Source organism: Accipiter gentilis, chromosome 13 (genome assembly GCF_929443795.1).
Source record: "Accipiter gentilis chromosome 13, bAccGen1.1, whole genome shotgun sequence".
Lineage (NCBI taxonomy): Eukaryota > Metazoa > Chordata > Aves > Accipitriformes > Accipitridae > Astur > Astur gentilis.
Genome location: NC_064892.1, coordinates 6589462 through 6604308, shown reverse-complemented (window position 1 = coordinate 6604308; position 14847 = coordinate 6589462). Strand labels below are relative to the sequence as shown.

Below are 14847 nucleotides of genomic sequence, written 5' to 3'. Positions count from 1 at the left end.
TCAGGCACCACACCGTGAGTAGAAGCTATTACAGGCTACACTTCGGCATAGAGTTTAAATTTTTTTCCGCACACAAGATGAGTGAAGATCAGAAAAAGATCAACCATATTCTGAAGTTTCCTAGAACAGGGAACACCACCACCTATACAGCACTGATTTCTATTAAACAGCACTTGACCGAAAAGGCAGAAATGACTGACCAGTTATTATCATCAACTTACCAGTAAGAAAGCCACCAGTCCTGGAGCACGTATGCCACCTTGAGTAAAAGAGGCAAATACAAGAATCATCTCACAAAATGAAAAAAAACATTAGAAAATTAAATTTCCTTGCTATTCTTTCATGTTCTCTGGGAAAATATCACATATTCAGGAAAGCATGCAATCCAGTCTTTCAAGACCAGCAGCAATTTGCAAAGCACATTAGAAGGTGCATTAGAACCCTCTACAAAGAAAGAAGTTACCTTAAATTACCTTACATGATAGCAAACTAAAGGAAAGCAATACACTTAAGCAAACAAAATACAGTAGCTCTTCCTAATGCATGTTAATTGCAAATTAAAGAACTCATTTCTTCAGTTCCTAAATTTGCTACTAGAGATATTCCAAAATGCTTTTTGATTAACAAACTTTCTGATGTTACCAATCCAGAAATTGCTGTTTAGAGGAGATAATTACCAGAAACAGGGTTGAAGGAGGATGAGAGAAGAGAGGGAGGGAAAAACTCCTACTGCCACCTTCCTTCTGTGCCAAGAGGTGACTACAAACTAGTAACAGGATTATTTATCTCAAAATACACCTCTGTTCACATGAACTTAAAGTTCTGGGCAGTCTACTGCAGAGATTTGATCTTGCTCAGATTTCTTTCCAACAGACCCAATTCAAGGACAACGAAAAAGGAAGTAACATAAATATATAGATTATTTTTTACACTCAAAACCAATCATTTCCATGAAATGAATTTAAGCTTTCTCAGCAGGAAACAGAGAAAAAGCAATAAGCTATCTTCACGCAGCTTTCTCAGCTCACCATTTCTTTCAGTAGAGTTTCAAAATTATTCTCCTTATTTAAAAATTCTTTTACGTACCTGCTACAGTCTGCTTTACACACAGTATTTGCCTATTCTCTACCTCACTTTCTTCTGCTAAACAGTGACCCTCCTTCTAGCCCTTTTTATAACCTGCACATATCAGCAGACAAGTTTTTCTTTTAACAATTCTATCAGACTCTGTTCTTCCAAACCCAGTAAATCTCTTTACTCTCCTCAACTGGAAATATAGTGATTGTTCAGATTTGTTAAACACCACTTCATATACCTTATGATTTTGTTCTCTATCTCCAAAAATTAGATTGGCTTATACTTTCTCTGCCATGCTGCCGGTAAAATTATTTTACTGAAGTATTAAAACTGTTAAAATAAGGATCAGTGCAAGACCTCTAAATGCTGTACAAAAACTCCATGCCGATATGTAAAATTTGATCGAGTATACTACAAAATTATTAAAGAACACCATGCTCCCAAACATTTTAGATGAAACATCACAGTAACAAGCATACATTATGTTAAAACGGAAAAAAAAAGAAAGAAAAAAGAGAAAAGGCAACCCCAAAATACATTCAGTATTATTTGCGGCTCCCAACAACTTACCTGTGCCAAAATATTGAATACTACAAGTATGAAAATCACAAAGTAGTTTGCTCCTGCAGTGAAATATTTTCTGTAAACCTTCAAGTTTATTTTTCCCTCAGAGCGACTCTCCTCTGGCACTGCAGCCATTGCATTTTCAGCCTGAAAAAAGATCCCCAGAATAAAAACCATCAACCTTGCATTTACAGATTCAGACTAAGCCACTTGAAAGTCATGTTTCAGAATTAGCAAACAATTAAATAAGGAGATAAAGTAATTATGCATATAAAAACTTTAAATATCAAACTATAGCTTTGACAAAAAAAATTAGTCTCAGTGCAGTAATACTGAAAAATCTACTCTGCAAATTGACACTGTGAGGATTTTATTTTGAATTGCATCACAGCATGACTTCATTTACAGCCAGAAATATTTACTCTAATTGACTGCTAAACCAGGTTTTTCTTTTCTTATACACTACCTTCAGTCATAACAGCTCTAGACACTAAGGCCTTGACTTGGGCTAGATTCTGTTTTCAGAATGCAGCGTGTAACCTTTCCTTTTCAGAAAAGTATTTAAAGTAAATATTCTTCTGCAAGTATGCACCAAAATCAATCAACATATGCCCAGAGCAACCAATTACCTATAAAGTTCTAATCACCTCCTTGCAAGTACCAACAAAGCCTCTGTTAATAGGGAAAACAAGTAAAATGGAAAATGAGAAGTCATATTAAGCAAACAATGTATGGGGGACACTGAAAGACAAAAAAGGAAAAAATGAGACAGGCATAAAGAAGATAAAAGAACAATTCAAATGAACAAAATTCTGATTATTTTTTTTTCCTTTACAGTATATGTGATCGAAAAATTAGTGCCAGTTCAGTGGACACATAACACTTGATTTGTTGTTAGCAGATGCAGCTGTACAAGAGCAGTGGACTCAACAGACCTGACTTAGACATGAAAAAAGAAATCCCACCTACTCACCTATAAAAGAAACCTATCTTGGTTTTTTTGTTTCTCCAGCCTCCTTCCCCCTCTATAGAACAGCTCTAATGCTGCTAAAAAGTTTGGCACACCACTGTGGATTTAATAGTGGACTCACCACTGGGACACTGATATCAGATAAATTTATTGCTTTTGGGCATAAAACCATTCCTCAAAAAAGGTTTGAAAAAAAAGTCTGTAGCATTCTTTTTTTTTTTTTTTTTTGTACCTCACAGCTTTTCATTATAGGAAAGAAAAAGAAATAATATATACCCATAGCATAAAGGTGACAATCATAAGGGACACACAGGGATTACTTGTTCCATTTGTTCCATGTGCTCCATGGATGCAGTGCTAGCACAAGCCTAGCAGGATTACAGGGCTCCTGCACTGTTTTGTGTGAATGCAAGCACACCAGCAGAAGGGCACCTCTGGTACAGAAACCTTATGGCTGCTTTTGCACTGTGCAGACCAAGAAATAACAAGGTACCTGAAAGTCAAGCTGGTACCACACAAAGCGTTCTGTTTTCACCAACAGGAGGGATGGGGAGAGCAATGCAGTGGTGTCCCCAGGTTACCCTCTCAGGGCCAGCTCAAGATCATGTGAGTATGTTAATGCCAGTCATGCAAATGTAGACTTTGTATAAAGCCACCACTTCTGCATGCACTTCCCAGAGCTCAGCATTTCAGGGAAAATATTAATTTGAGCCCAGCACTGCATGAAGAGACAAAACCCACCCAATACAGTGGTATTGGCCCTTTAAAGCATCACTGTCAGAGGACAGGATGAAGGAAGCGCAGTGCGTTGTCTTTGAACACCCATAGGAATGCTTCCTGCATCCAGCAGACCTGATGCTGAACCTGAACAAACTCACCCTGCTGGATTTGAACTGAACAGCACAGAGCTGTGGGATGCCTGCCCACAGCACTGGGCAGATCCACCGTGGGCAAGCTCTCACCTGCTAATGAAATCCAACAATCCCTGAAATTCAAATGCAGCAGGGAAAACCCTTATCGAAGTTGAAGTTAAAAACCAGCCAGACAAGAATTGAGACACATCTATTCGTTGAGCACTCACAGGTGGTTGCTCCACTGCTCCATCTTTCTGTGAGTGGGCAGACGAATCCTGGGACCAGACAGAGGACTCTGAGAAGGTTCGGCTCCGGGCAGACTTCAGGTTGGGAGTTCCTGGAACTGACGGCTGTTCTACCTCCTCATCTTTTTTCAAAAGGGAAGCAAAGTCGATGCCAGATCTCAGGAACTCTGAATAGGTACCTTTCCCCACCATTTTACCCTACAATTAATACAAGTTTTGATTATCTTCATTATACACTTTCTGTAAAGGACAACTTCTCTTATCTATCCTTGCTGCCTCTGGGGTTCTGCAGTTGCTGAGCACACATCCCACTGCATGGGGCTGAAGCCTCTAACTATCAGTTCCTCATTTAGAAGAGCAGAAACAAGCTCTTCACCCTCTGACCAGTCCCTTTTCGACAGCTAACTAGGCCAAGGAGCATAACAAATGGGATGACAAAAGTCCCAGTTACAGCCAGGTGAGAATCATCTCCTTGGAGAAGCTGCAGGAGACAGCCATGCAGTTTTAAGGCAAGCTGTTAAACTACATACATAACCATCGGTCTTTTTATATTACTCTAGGCTAGGGGTAAACAGCAGCTTAATTTTCTGGTCCTCACAGAGCTCTACAAGGAGCAACACAGACTATTTCCACACTTCTTACAGCTCTATCACAAACTTATTTCTAGAAAGCTACTGTAACTTTTAAAGAGGTCTGAATGGAAGAAAAAGACAGCTAGCATCCTTTTTTGCAACTTTGTGATGCATCAAAAGTAATTTCATGCACTTCACTACACAATCTTAGGGGAAAAAAAAGAAACAAACAACAACAACAACAAAACAAACAAACAAAAAACCAAACAAAAACCAAAACCAGCTCTGGTTCTTGCATTTCCCCTCTACCCGTGAATATCTGGTACAACAAAGTTTGAAAGGAACCATCTTTGCTGAAGGCCTGCTTGTTCTCAAAGGTATCTGTGACTTCTCAGCCTTAATTTAAAAAAAGGGACTGGTTGCAAAGTCAATGTATTTCTTAATTCACACAAAAGTGTAAGAAACAAGAATAAAAGCAAAGCATTAACATAGTCTCAAAATAAGAAATTCTCTCACAGTATATTATACATATGTAAGATAAAAATCAGTATGTAAGACTACATATATGCATAAGAAAATTCAGAAACAGATTTTTCAGGAAGGTATTCTGAGAAAAAGCAACTTATTTCATTAATAATTATAAATCTTTAAAAACATATATGGTCATTAGTAGACAGAAAATATATTTACAAACTAAAAATATTTAACTGGGTTTTTTCCATCTTAGATTAAAAAGGATAATTAGAAAATATGTGAGATATAAAAGTACAGACACTGATTTCACTTACATCTTTTAAAATTAGAATCTGATTTGCAGCACGGAGATACTGCAACTGGTGAGTAACCAAAACAGAGATCTTCTGATGTAAGGCCTGACAAATGCATCTGCAAAGAGATGGAAAAATAAATTAAAAAATGAAGTTTCTTAAAACATTTTGACTGTTTCTGGAAAAGGTTTTCTATTCAATTATAGTGTTTAAAATAAGAAAAAAAGATGCCCATGCTTATTAGATTTATAAAAATTACACTTAACAAATGTGTTCGTTATTTAACTTTATAAATTTTCAAGGCAGGGAAGAGAAAAAAAAAGAGAAATTTGGTATTTCTGGTCTGAAGTGAAAGAGGAGGAAAGCTTAAGGACATTTCATTAAAACAGTCTTAAACACCCTCCTAACAAACGTGCATGTCATAAGCTGAATTGCAAAGAGGGTATTTAACAAAAATTAAACTAACAGAAACAGAAAGCAGGGCAACATACTGTGGATATTTATGGAAAAGTACAGACAATAAAAGTAACTTCTTTGAGATGAGTTTTCAGAGCAGCTGTAACAGTGAGCCACTGAGAGTTCTGGAGAAGTAAACAGTACTACTGATTTGAGCTACATGCAGGTATGTATTGGGGTAGAGGAGTGATATCCTTCAACCATCTCTGACTTTTTCCCATGGAATCAGGGCTTACCTTTGTCTCCAGTACCTTACCTGCTTACCCTAGAAGCTTCCCCAGAAATTTGGGACTTGAAGAGAGAAATGAAAAAGGGACGAGGCACACCAGAACCACTTGGCAAGTGCAGTTCAATCCCATAAAGTTTTAGCAGGAAAGATATCAAAACACAGCAGCGGAGCAATGGTTTACAAGTGCAGAGGTCTGCAAACACGCTATTCATGTACAACAGGGGCGGCACAGACACAACCGAGATCCAGCACTACCAACACTCTCATCGCCTTCATCCCCACAGCAACACAGCAGGGAGACAAACCCTTCAAGAGGATGCCCCTTTCTCAGCTACTCGCTGTCTTAAGAAAACAAGGAAAACTGGTATCGCCTAGAACTGAAGTGTCCAGTGAAGGTGTGTACATTAGCATTTTCCTTTCCATTTGGATCACGAGTGCCTTTTTGAAGATCATCTCCCAGTTGTCTCAACTCTGCTGTCGCTCATCCTGTTGAGTGGTACGGGGGCCCACGAACCGGACTTCTAGGCAAAACCAAGTGGTAACACACACTTCGGTAGCTCCCCTCATCAGTATTCAGCTGATGAGGAATGAAGCCTGCAGAGCCAGACTGCAGCCTGCTCAAAGCAGAACCTTCTGAACTGCACGGGGACCTTGGCACCATGCGTTTTTCTCCACAGATCCACTCCTGTTGGCTCATTTTCGCTAACATTCTAAATCCCATTTGCTAATATGATACAGGAGGGTGGCATTTACCACAAAAGAAAAACAAACACCCTCACACACACACCCCCCCACAAATTCTCTCTCCCCATTCTCCAAAAAACCACAAGCAAACCCGCAGCAATCCAATAGTACAAATTCAATGCAGAAATGCAAATAAGCAGTAAGGGGAACAAGGCAGAAAAAGAACATGAGCTTAACAGCAATGATATCATATTGCTTACTGTGTTTCATACATTCATATTGTATATCCAGTTAACTCTCTACACAACTTTTAACATCTGTTTTATCACTCCTACAAAGGCTGTAGGGACTACTATAAAATGGTTAATACTAGTCAGCATAATTACATGCAGAAAGTATATTATAGTGTTCCAAATAAACTGTGCAGCAAAATTAAGTTAAAACCAACACTCTTCCTAAGAAAGTTATATGCTTGCTATGCAGGATTCAAGAAGCAACTGAAAACCCATGATGCCATTCTTAGGTGGCCAAATAACAATTAATCAAGGTATTTGCAGCAGCATAACTATTTGAGCAGTTGCAGCTATTTATACATTAAGCTCTTTGTGGGAGTATTATTCTGGTGTGGTTACCTTCCACCCTCTGAGCAGTCACTCAGACAAGCCACATGGCAACTAGAACACCAACTAAAGGCACACAACAAAACATAATCTTCAACAAAACATATCCAGAGAGCTGGACAAAGATCAGAGAGGCTACAGAATATTTACTTGTCTAGCAGGAAAACTGCCAAAAGAGAATATATCAGGTATTCACCATGAAGAGATCTAGCTTTCTCTTACATAGTCCCACAGCCTATATACCACTTTGATCACTGAATTTTCTGTGTGCCAGATGTATGTCTAACAGCTTACTGGGACAAACTAGCCACTAGAAAATCCAATGGCTGAAAACCTTTAAGTCTTGATCCTGAGTCATGGTGAGCCCACTGCATTTTAAGTTTGCATTTTGGGGGGTGGGGGCATGGGGAAGATGAGGAAAAAAAAAAAAAAAGTGGGTGATTGCAGCATCAGAGCAAACCGATTAGAACTGCCAGAGCTGTCAGCACAGCATCCTGTGCAATCTGGATCTCAGGAGAGAAGGCAAAAATGACCTCTGTGGAAATATAAATTTCCACTGATTTATCAGGTCACTCAATTGAGAACTTCTCAAAAAACAACAACTCCTGATTTGATGTCTATCTGGGTAGAAAGAAGCTAGCTGAATAGTTTGTTGATAACAGGCGAGTAGAAAATTTGTCGTCACAATTCACTGACGTGAGCACAGGGAGGAAAAATCACAACAAAGAGCGTATAGTTAGATCTATTACCGAGTTAAACAACCCGCTGCTCAGACAGCTCACTAGAAAATTTTGCCATCTATCATCATGAAGCACCCAAGTTGCAGAGGTAGTAAAATACTAAGTATATACTTAAGCTCTGTTTCAAAACATCAAACTACTTAGGCTTTATGTTCAAAACCTTTTTTTGAATTTTTTTTTTAATTAATATTCTCTCTCCCATTTGACATCATTCATTCTGCAGTTTAGAGTAAGCATGCAGTTTGTATAGTGCCTTGGTTGCCACAGAAGACTGAAACCAGAGTTCAAAGAGAGTATCCGCAAAACCAAATGTGATAAAAGGGCTGGCACACAACTCTGAGAGCTTGCCGAATTCTTAGTGAAAACTTGCTATTGTCTTAGAACTGAAAAAGAAAAAAACCAAACAAAATAGTCCATAAGCGTTTAATATTTTTAACTGGTTCGTTAAGGCTTAGTTTCATCGTGCATCTTCTTCCAGAAATACTGCTCTGTGTAGCTGAAGAAAAGCAACCACCAATTCTAGGTGAACCATCCAATTCTAGCTGAACCAGCATCTGACAGTGTCTCCCTTTCTCACCGATGATACAGAGAATCCAGGGAAAGCCTGCCTCAGCAGTGGACATACCTGCTCCAATGGTTGAGACATCTGCTGGAGTATGCCCAGAACTGCCACCACCCTTCTACTTGTTTAAAACCCCACAGTTCACCTTCCTGGTGCTTCTCCATTACTCTCTCGAGGGGCATACTCAGTTACACTGTGGCACGTTTAATGCATGACAGCAGGACAAATTACTGCACAAAACGCAGTCACCATTGCCACATTTATTAAATACACAAGCACAGGCAGATACACACACACACACACAGCCAGAATATACGTGGACAGAGAAGACCCAAAGGTTCTTCAGCCTTTTCTGTACAAGGAAAATGGGGATGAAGGGACTATGAAAGTTGCATCCTTTCCCCCAAGTAAGAATCAATTTAAACTTTACCATTCCTGACAGATGTTGGATAGGTTATCTGTTTGTTTTAAGCTCAACAACAGAAATTTCAAAATTCTTGGAAATGTATTCCAGGGGCAAGCTACCTTTACCATTACGGGGGGGGGGGGGGGGGGGGGTAGTCCCTCTAAAGTCCAAGTTTACATCTTCTGGTACAATTTAAATCCACTGCTTCCCAGAGGACAGTAGACCAGTTTATATCTGTGTGCACAGTCCCTTTTTACATTAAGTCTCTCTCTTTCATGCCTCTTCTGTCAGACCCCAAAAAATAAAATCCCCCAAATCCTTTTTCCCCCCCTTTTCTTAAGTAAGAAGTAGTTTCCTCTCCCTGCCCCCAAGACCCAAATGTTCCTGATTGGCTACACTGGAGTCTGAAGCTGATGTGCATTTTTTGGAAGTGCACAGAATTGGAGACCTTACAGGTACAAAACATAACAGGAAGATACTTTACCTGTACTGCTAGATATAGTACTGGTCATAAATCCCAGGGCACAGCTTCCTTTGCAAGAGCATGATGTTGCTGAATTATACTGGATTTGAGATCTACCACAATCTTGCACCTCCTTTTCCATAAACTGCTGCACTACTGATCCCTGCTCATCGTATGTTCATGAAGTCAACACTTTGCACTTATCCCTGCTGTGTGCATCTATTAATTCACATCCTGTAACCAAGACTTTCCAAATCCCTGTCCGTCTCCAGAACTGCCTGGAACATTGCCAGGTTTTCTATCACCTGAAAATGTAGCATCAATGACCTTCATTCATCACCAGGAATACCAGAGTCAGGATAGATCTCTCCAGAAATTACACTCTTCCAATTCAACAAAAATAAACAAACAATATTTCAAATTAACAAACCTAACTAACAGTATACTATCACCCATTTAAAAAGGTCATTGCACTTTGACCGCAAACTTCTGTACAATTTAAAAAAAAAAGAGGGGGGGGGGGGGGGGGGGGGGGGGGAAGAAATTCACTTGAGCTTTCATACCGCAGAGCACCGCAGCAGAAGACACTTACTCAGTAGGGGGCCTACAACGACACGGTGCTCCTCTATGTAAAGGCAGTGTCTTGACGCTTTCGTGCATACAAATCCTCACTTGTTCTTCCTTCCCTATCAGGTTTTCTTTCCTTTGAGACAAGTTGTTCTTTAATCTTTTTTAAGTTTTTATCTCCAAGAACCAGCTTTCTTTCACCTCTGCAAAGTGTGCCTTCTTTAATGATTCCACTTTCTTCCTTACCATTCTTTCTGCCTCTCCTTTTTGGTAGTTCACATGCAAGTTTAACTTTACTCTAGTTAATACTCATATTCTTTTCAATGGAAATAACCACTGAAATGAAATTAAAGCACATGCAGAAACACTCACAGCCATAAAGCTTTTGTTACATTAACTAACTTACTACATTTGTTTTCCTCTCCTTTCCCTTTAAATTTAAGTGGTTTAGGGAGAACAATCCCCTAGTTGTTTTTGTACATTTCGAAGTTTACAAAATTGGGTGGGGGGGTGGGGGGGCAAGGTGTGATATGTTTGCCAGAGACAAAAACCACATACTTACTTCTACTATGCTGTTTCTATTTCTATGCTTATCTTGTTAACCATTTATCTCCATCTCATGACTAGTCCCAGCCTCCACTGGGCTAACGTGTAAGGACAACTGGTCCACAAAATGCCATCTCGGGCACCAGCTAGCAGTGGATGGCTGGAGAAAGTATATAAGGAAACATACAGTGGTGCTTCCTCTGGTACACATTTCCAGCTTCCAGAGTCCATGTATTAGGGACATTTGAAGCCAGAGATCTTAGTGTTTAAGTAGCCCTTTGTGAACTTTTCCTACATGAATTTGCATACCTCCCCCTAGAGCCCGTTTCTGGTTTAGTATTCATAATACTGTTTTGCAACTGCACCCACTGGCCACTAAAGCGCACAACTACACTGGGGTTCTGCAAGTGGGTTTTTGCTTTTATATGGCACGATTTAGAAAAAAAAAAACACCAAAAAACCAAAACCCAAACAAACAACAAAAAAACACCAAAAAACCCAAACCAAAACCTACATACATTTCTGCGAGATAAAAAACTTTGAAATTGTGTGTTTTCAAGAAACTGTGAGAAGTACAGTGATTACAATTATGCTTTTCACTTTCTAGGAAAAAAACCACACCATTCTCCCCCCCCTCCCCCAAACCCTAAGCAACATTACTACAACATATTCGTACTATTTAAACATATTCCCTATAATAAACATAACAAAGGTCACGGAATTTCACTTGTATCATCTAAATGTAAAGGTAGAACTACTATGTTTTTAAAAGCAACACCTGTAATACACACACACACAAAAAAAAAGGTACAGGGCATTCAAGTTTGCCTAGTAGTTCTCGTTAGGACTTTAACCACTGCAGTGGTACAAGAGGCATACTGAGCATGGACCAGGTGTGAAACACAAACTGGGAAGCCTTAGAAAGATCCTTGATTTAGAGAGATCCTACTTGAATGGGAGCAGAGTGAAATCCTTAAATTTACACACTAACTCCCCTGCACGCTTGCCATCAGTGGACAAAGCATGTAATATATGTATGACTTTAAACACAGCACTGGCAAGCATATGCCAAGGTTATATTTGTTTGGTTCCTCTGACACGCTGATTGTGTCTGTAATCCCTCTACAGAAACGAGACATGCTAGCTTTTATCTGCTAGTTTTACAGGACTGATGAGCTCTACGTGCTTTTCATTACCTACACCACAACAGCGCTTTTTCCTCAAAGTTCCAACATTACAGGAGATCTACAAGCATGCCCCACTTCAAGAGATACGAGACTGAAAGCACCCATGGAATCCTACGGGTTCCAAAAATCAAATTACTTCAAACAAAGTAAATATTCAGATCTGTATATCTAATTAAAAAAAAATAATCCTTTTACTTATTTACCCTACTTCATTTTGCTCCTCCCCTCAAGTATTCCTGGGGCTTAGGTAAGAATGCACTGAGGAATTCAGTATCTCTTAATCCATGCACTTCACATGATGGAATTTCCTGCTCTCCTTTGCCATCAGTTCAATTCTTCCTCGCCTTTTTCTGCAATTACAAAGGACACCTTTGCTACAAAACCATGCCTGCTCCCTTCCCTCTCTTGCAGAGCAACACGCGGTTACCTCAGATGGCAATACAGAGACTTCATCTTTTAGGACACCTAGTCAACTTGCCAGGTGACTCTGCAGTCAGCTCAATATATGGTTATCCCATGACCCACTGCCCAGTTACATATCCCTTGAGTTCCTATGGAAGGCCATCGCCTAGTACCAAGGTGCTCCATCTGAAGAGATGCTAAAAGTTCATTACTGTGCTACAATAAATGCAGTGATTTCTTCTGCAACTTTTATCTAGTTCCAGAGGCAAAACTGAGAGAGAAAAGACCAACAACCATACATTCAAAACAGCTTTGTGCTAAAAAAAAAAAAAAGAAGGAAAAAAAAAAAAAAGGAAAAAAATTGCAGAATTCTGTTTGATAGTAGGAATGATATACCTGTGCATACCACTCCCAAGTATCATCGCAACTTTAGGTCTGATCTTAAAAGATTCCAAACTGTTCTGCAATTCTCTCTACTCTCACAAGCACAGAGGAGGAACAGAAAGAAATCAGGCTGATCATCAACCGATCATCATCACTGGCGCACAGCTCCTGTCACTGGAAAAGATACAAGGGAAGAACAATACCTAGAGAAAAGCATCTGTCTCAATAGACTGATGGAATATAAGTTTCACTCTTAAAAGCGCCCTTTTTGAGTCAGTATCACTGATGGGACACCATCCAAAGGTGATCTGAAACCATATAATCTATAGAAATATGTTTACAAAGATGCACAGGGAGAGCAGGAAATTTCTTGGGATCCAAACACAACTGAATGATTTTCTTAGAACATCACAGGCTATTACAAACTTCGTCATACAATGAAACGTGCTACTGTATCTGTACGGCTGTCCCTAATTTCAAAACTAGAGGTCTCAAAACACGACATTCCTTAAAAGTTAATGTAAAGCTATTTTTTATATATATATATAAATAAATAAAATATATGCATATTTTCATATAAACACAAAAATATATACAAAACCATAGAACCATACTGGTGTCCCCCCAACACTCCCCACTCTGGGAAAAGGCTGAAGCATGCCTACTGTTAACTATCAAGAGAACTCACAGGAAAAGAGGCTGCAAATAACACAAAACCAGGGAATCTCCAGTTTATACCTTACTATGCCCCAAGGAATCTGACCAGGAGAGAGGAATTCATTGGAAAGCTAGCTTTATCTGCTCCATCATCCATGGAACAACTTGTCTGTATTATGGAGAAATTCTTAAGAGACACAATCCCTTATTAATAATATCGTAGACTGTTTTCCCACCAGAGCTGTGCTACTCGCAGTCTTCCTTATTTGAAAAGTATTTATATATTTTAAACTGTTTACTGCAGTAGCTGAACTGAATGGGGAGAAGCAGCAAATGTAATGAACCAGCCATGCACAGACCATAGCTTTGGGGAATTACTAGGAACATACCTATCCTTGATGTAAACACATAGACTAGACACTTCTAAAAAAACTAAACATGAATATAAAATTACAAGGAAAAAAAGAAAAAGAGCGAGTGAACTGAACAATATCCACTTCAGATTCTCATTAAATACTCCCGTTACTTCCATCTCCTCCATTGTTTTATGCCTCGTGGTTTGGACTCCTGGGGGCAGCTTGTATGAAGTGGCATCTTGGACATTCCTCAGCGCCATGTTAAGAAATCATTCTTGCTCAAGTGCTCTCTTCTCTTCTCCACATTTCTAGCACTATTCAGGAAGCATTAAAGAACGTGCCCTGCCTTGTTTTTCGAAGTGAGCTACTGAACGTAACACTCTCTCCACTACCCCCAGCACCTTTTATAGCTGCCATGAAGGCCTCAGAAGACAACTTTTGTTTGTAAAAAAGCCCTCCTAATAAGATCTTGAGCAGGGAGGCATTGCTCAATTCTCCTTGCCACTACTACTCCACCCAGCCCGTTTTCTCCACCAAATGCTTACATTCTACTTTTATCTGTTTTGCTCAATCTGATCTAGAGTTGGGGAGGAAAGGTTAGTGGAAGTAAAGGAAGAACGCCGGCTAGTTTTCTGAGTTTCAGATTCTCTGATATAATTTCCTTATTCCTCCTCGTCTCTAAACATTTATCAGCAAAACATAGGCTGTGTTCACAGAACAATGATTTCTAGCTCCTTTGGATTTTTGTATGTGCAAAACCATAGACTTCCAGTTTTGCAGTAGGATGTAGGTGCTCCTAATGTCACAGCTCACATAAAACGTAGAATAAATTGAGGAGCAAGGCACTACCATACTTTCCCATTTTCTCCTGTGAAAAGACCTTAAGACTTAAGGGAGAGACAGGTTAACAGCTCAGGTGGGTGCACTTTCAGAACTCAGGCTCTGATACAGTCAGATCCTGGAGTTGTAGAGTGATCTTGTGCAGAAACAGAAAAGCAGCAGCTAAAGCCTAGATAGCTTCAACAGGCATTAAAGGAATTTGATAGTGTGTGAACTACAGAAGTAATGAACTCCATCTATCAGTCGTAGCAGGTGAAAATGATCCTGCACAGAATAATGAACATAAAGCCTATGCATCATAAAATTCTTACTCCATACTGGATGATGGAAAAAAACAGTAGCCATTTGAAGAAATCAATAAAATAAAACAAAATGTTGATGAGGTTTCAGAGGGATCTCCAGATTTGAAACTGCAAATATCAACAGCATGTACAATTTTCAAATTTAGATACTAAAAGCTTCCCTGCATGGGGAAAAAGAACATACATCCAATGCTAGTCAATGCAAATTCTACGACCGTTTCTGCAAGACAAGTTTTTACGATTGTCTAGGGGTGGAGGGGAGGGAACAACAGTAAAACCAAATTAATTCATGTGTGTGAAGTGTGGAATTCAAAGGATGTAAGTATGCACGCTCAAGAAAAGGCTCTCATTTAAGGCTTCAACCAAAGCCCACTGAATTCAGTCAATGGAAGTTTTT

The 14847-nt window shown here is 39.4% G+C and overlaps 1 protein-coding gene across 7 annotated transcripts in view; it reads right to left on the bottom strand.

The window, feature by feature from the left end:
• ABCC4 (ATP binding cassette subfamily C member 4) overlaps nt 1-14847 on the bottom strand; it is a 152447-nt gene that overhangs the window by 98404 nt on the left and 39196 nt on the right. For all 7 annotated transcript variants that reach the window (XM_049815799.1, XM_049815800.1, XM_049815803.1 and 4 more), the window contains exons 14-17: nt 5071-5167; nt 3693-3908; nt 1648-1788; nt 222-259 (exon numbers count right to left, since the gene is read on the bottom strand). In XM_049815799.1, the coding sequence (XP_049671756.1) occupies nt 222-259; nt 1648-1788; nt 3693-3908; nt 5071-5167 (492 nt within the window). The remainder of the gene's footprint in view (nt 1-221; nt 260-1647; nt 1789-3692; nt 3909-5070; nt 5168-14847) is intronic.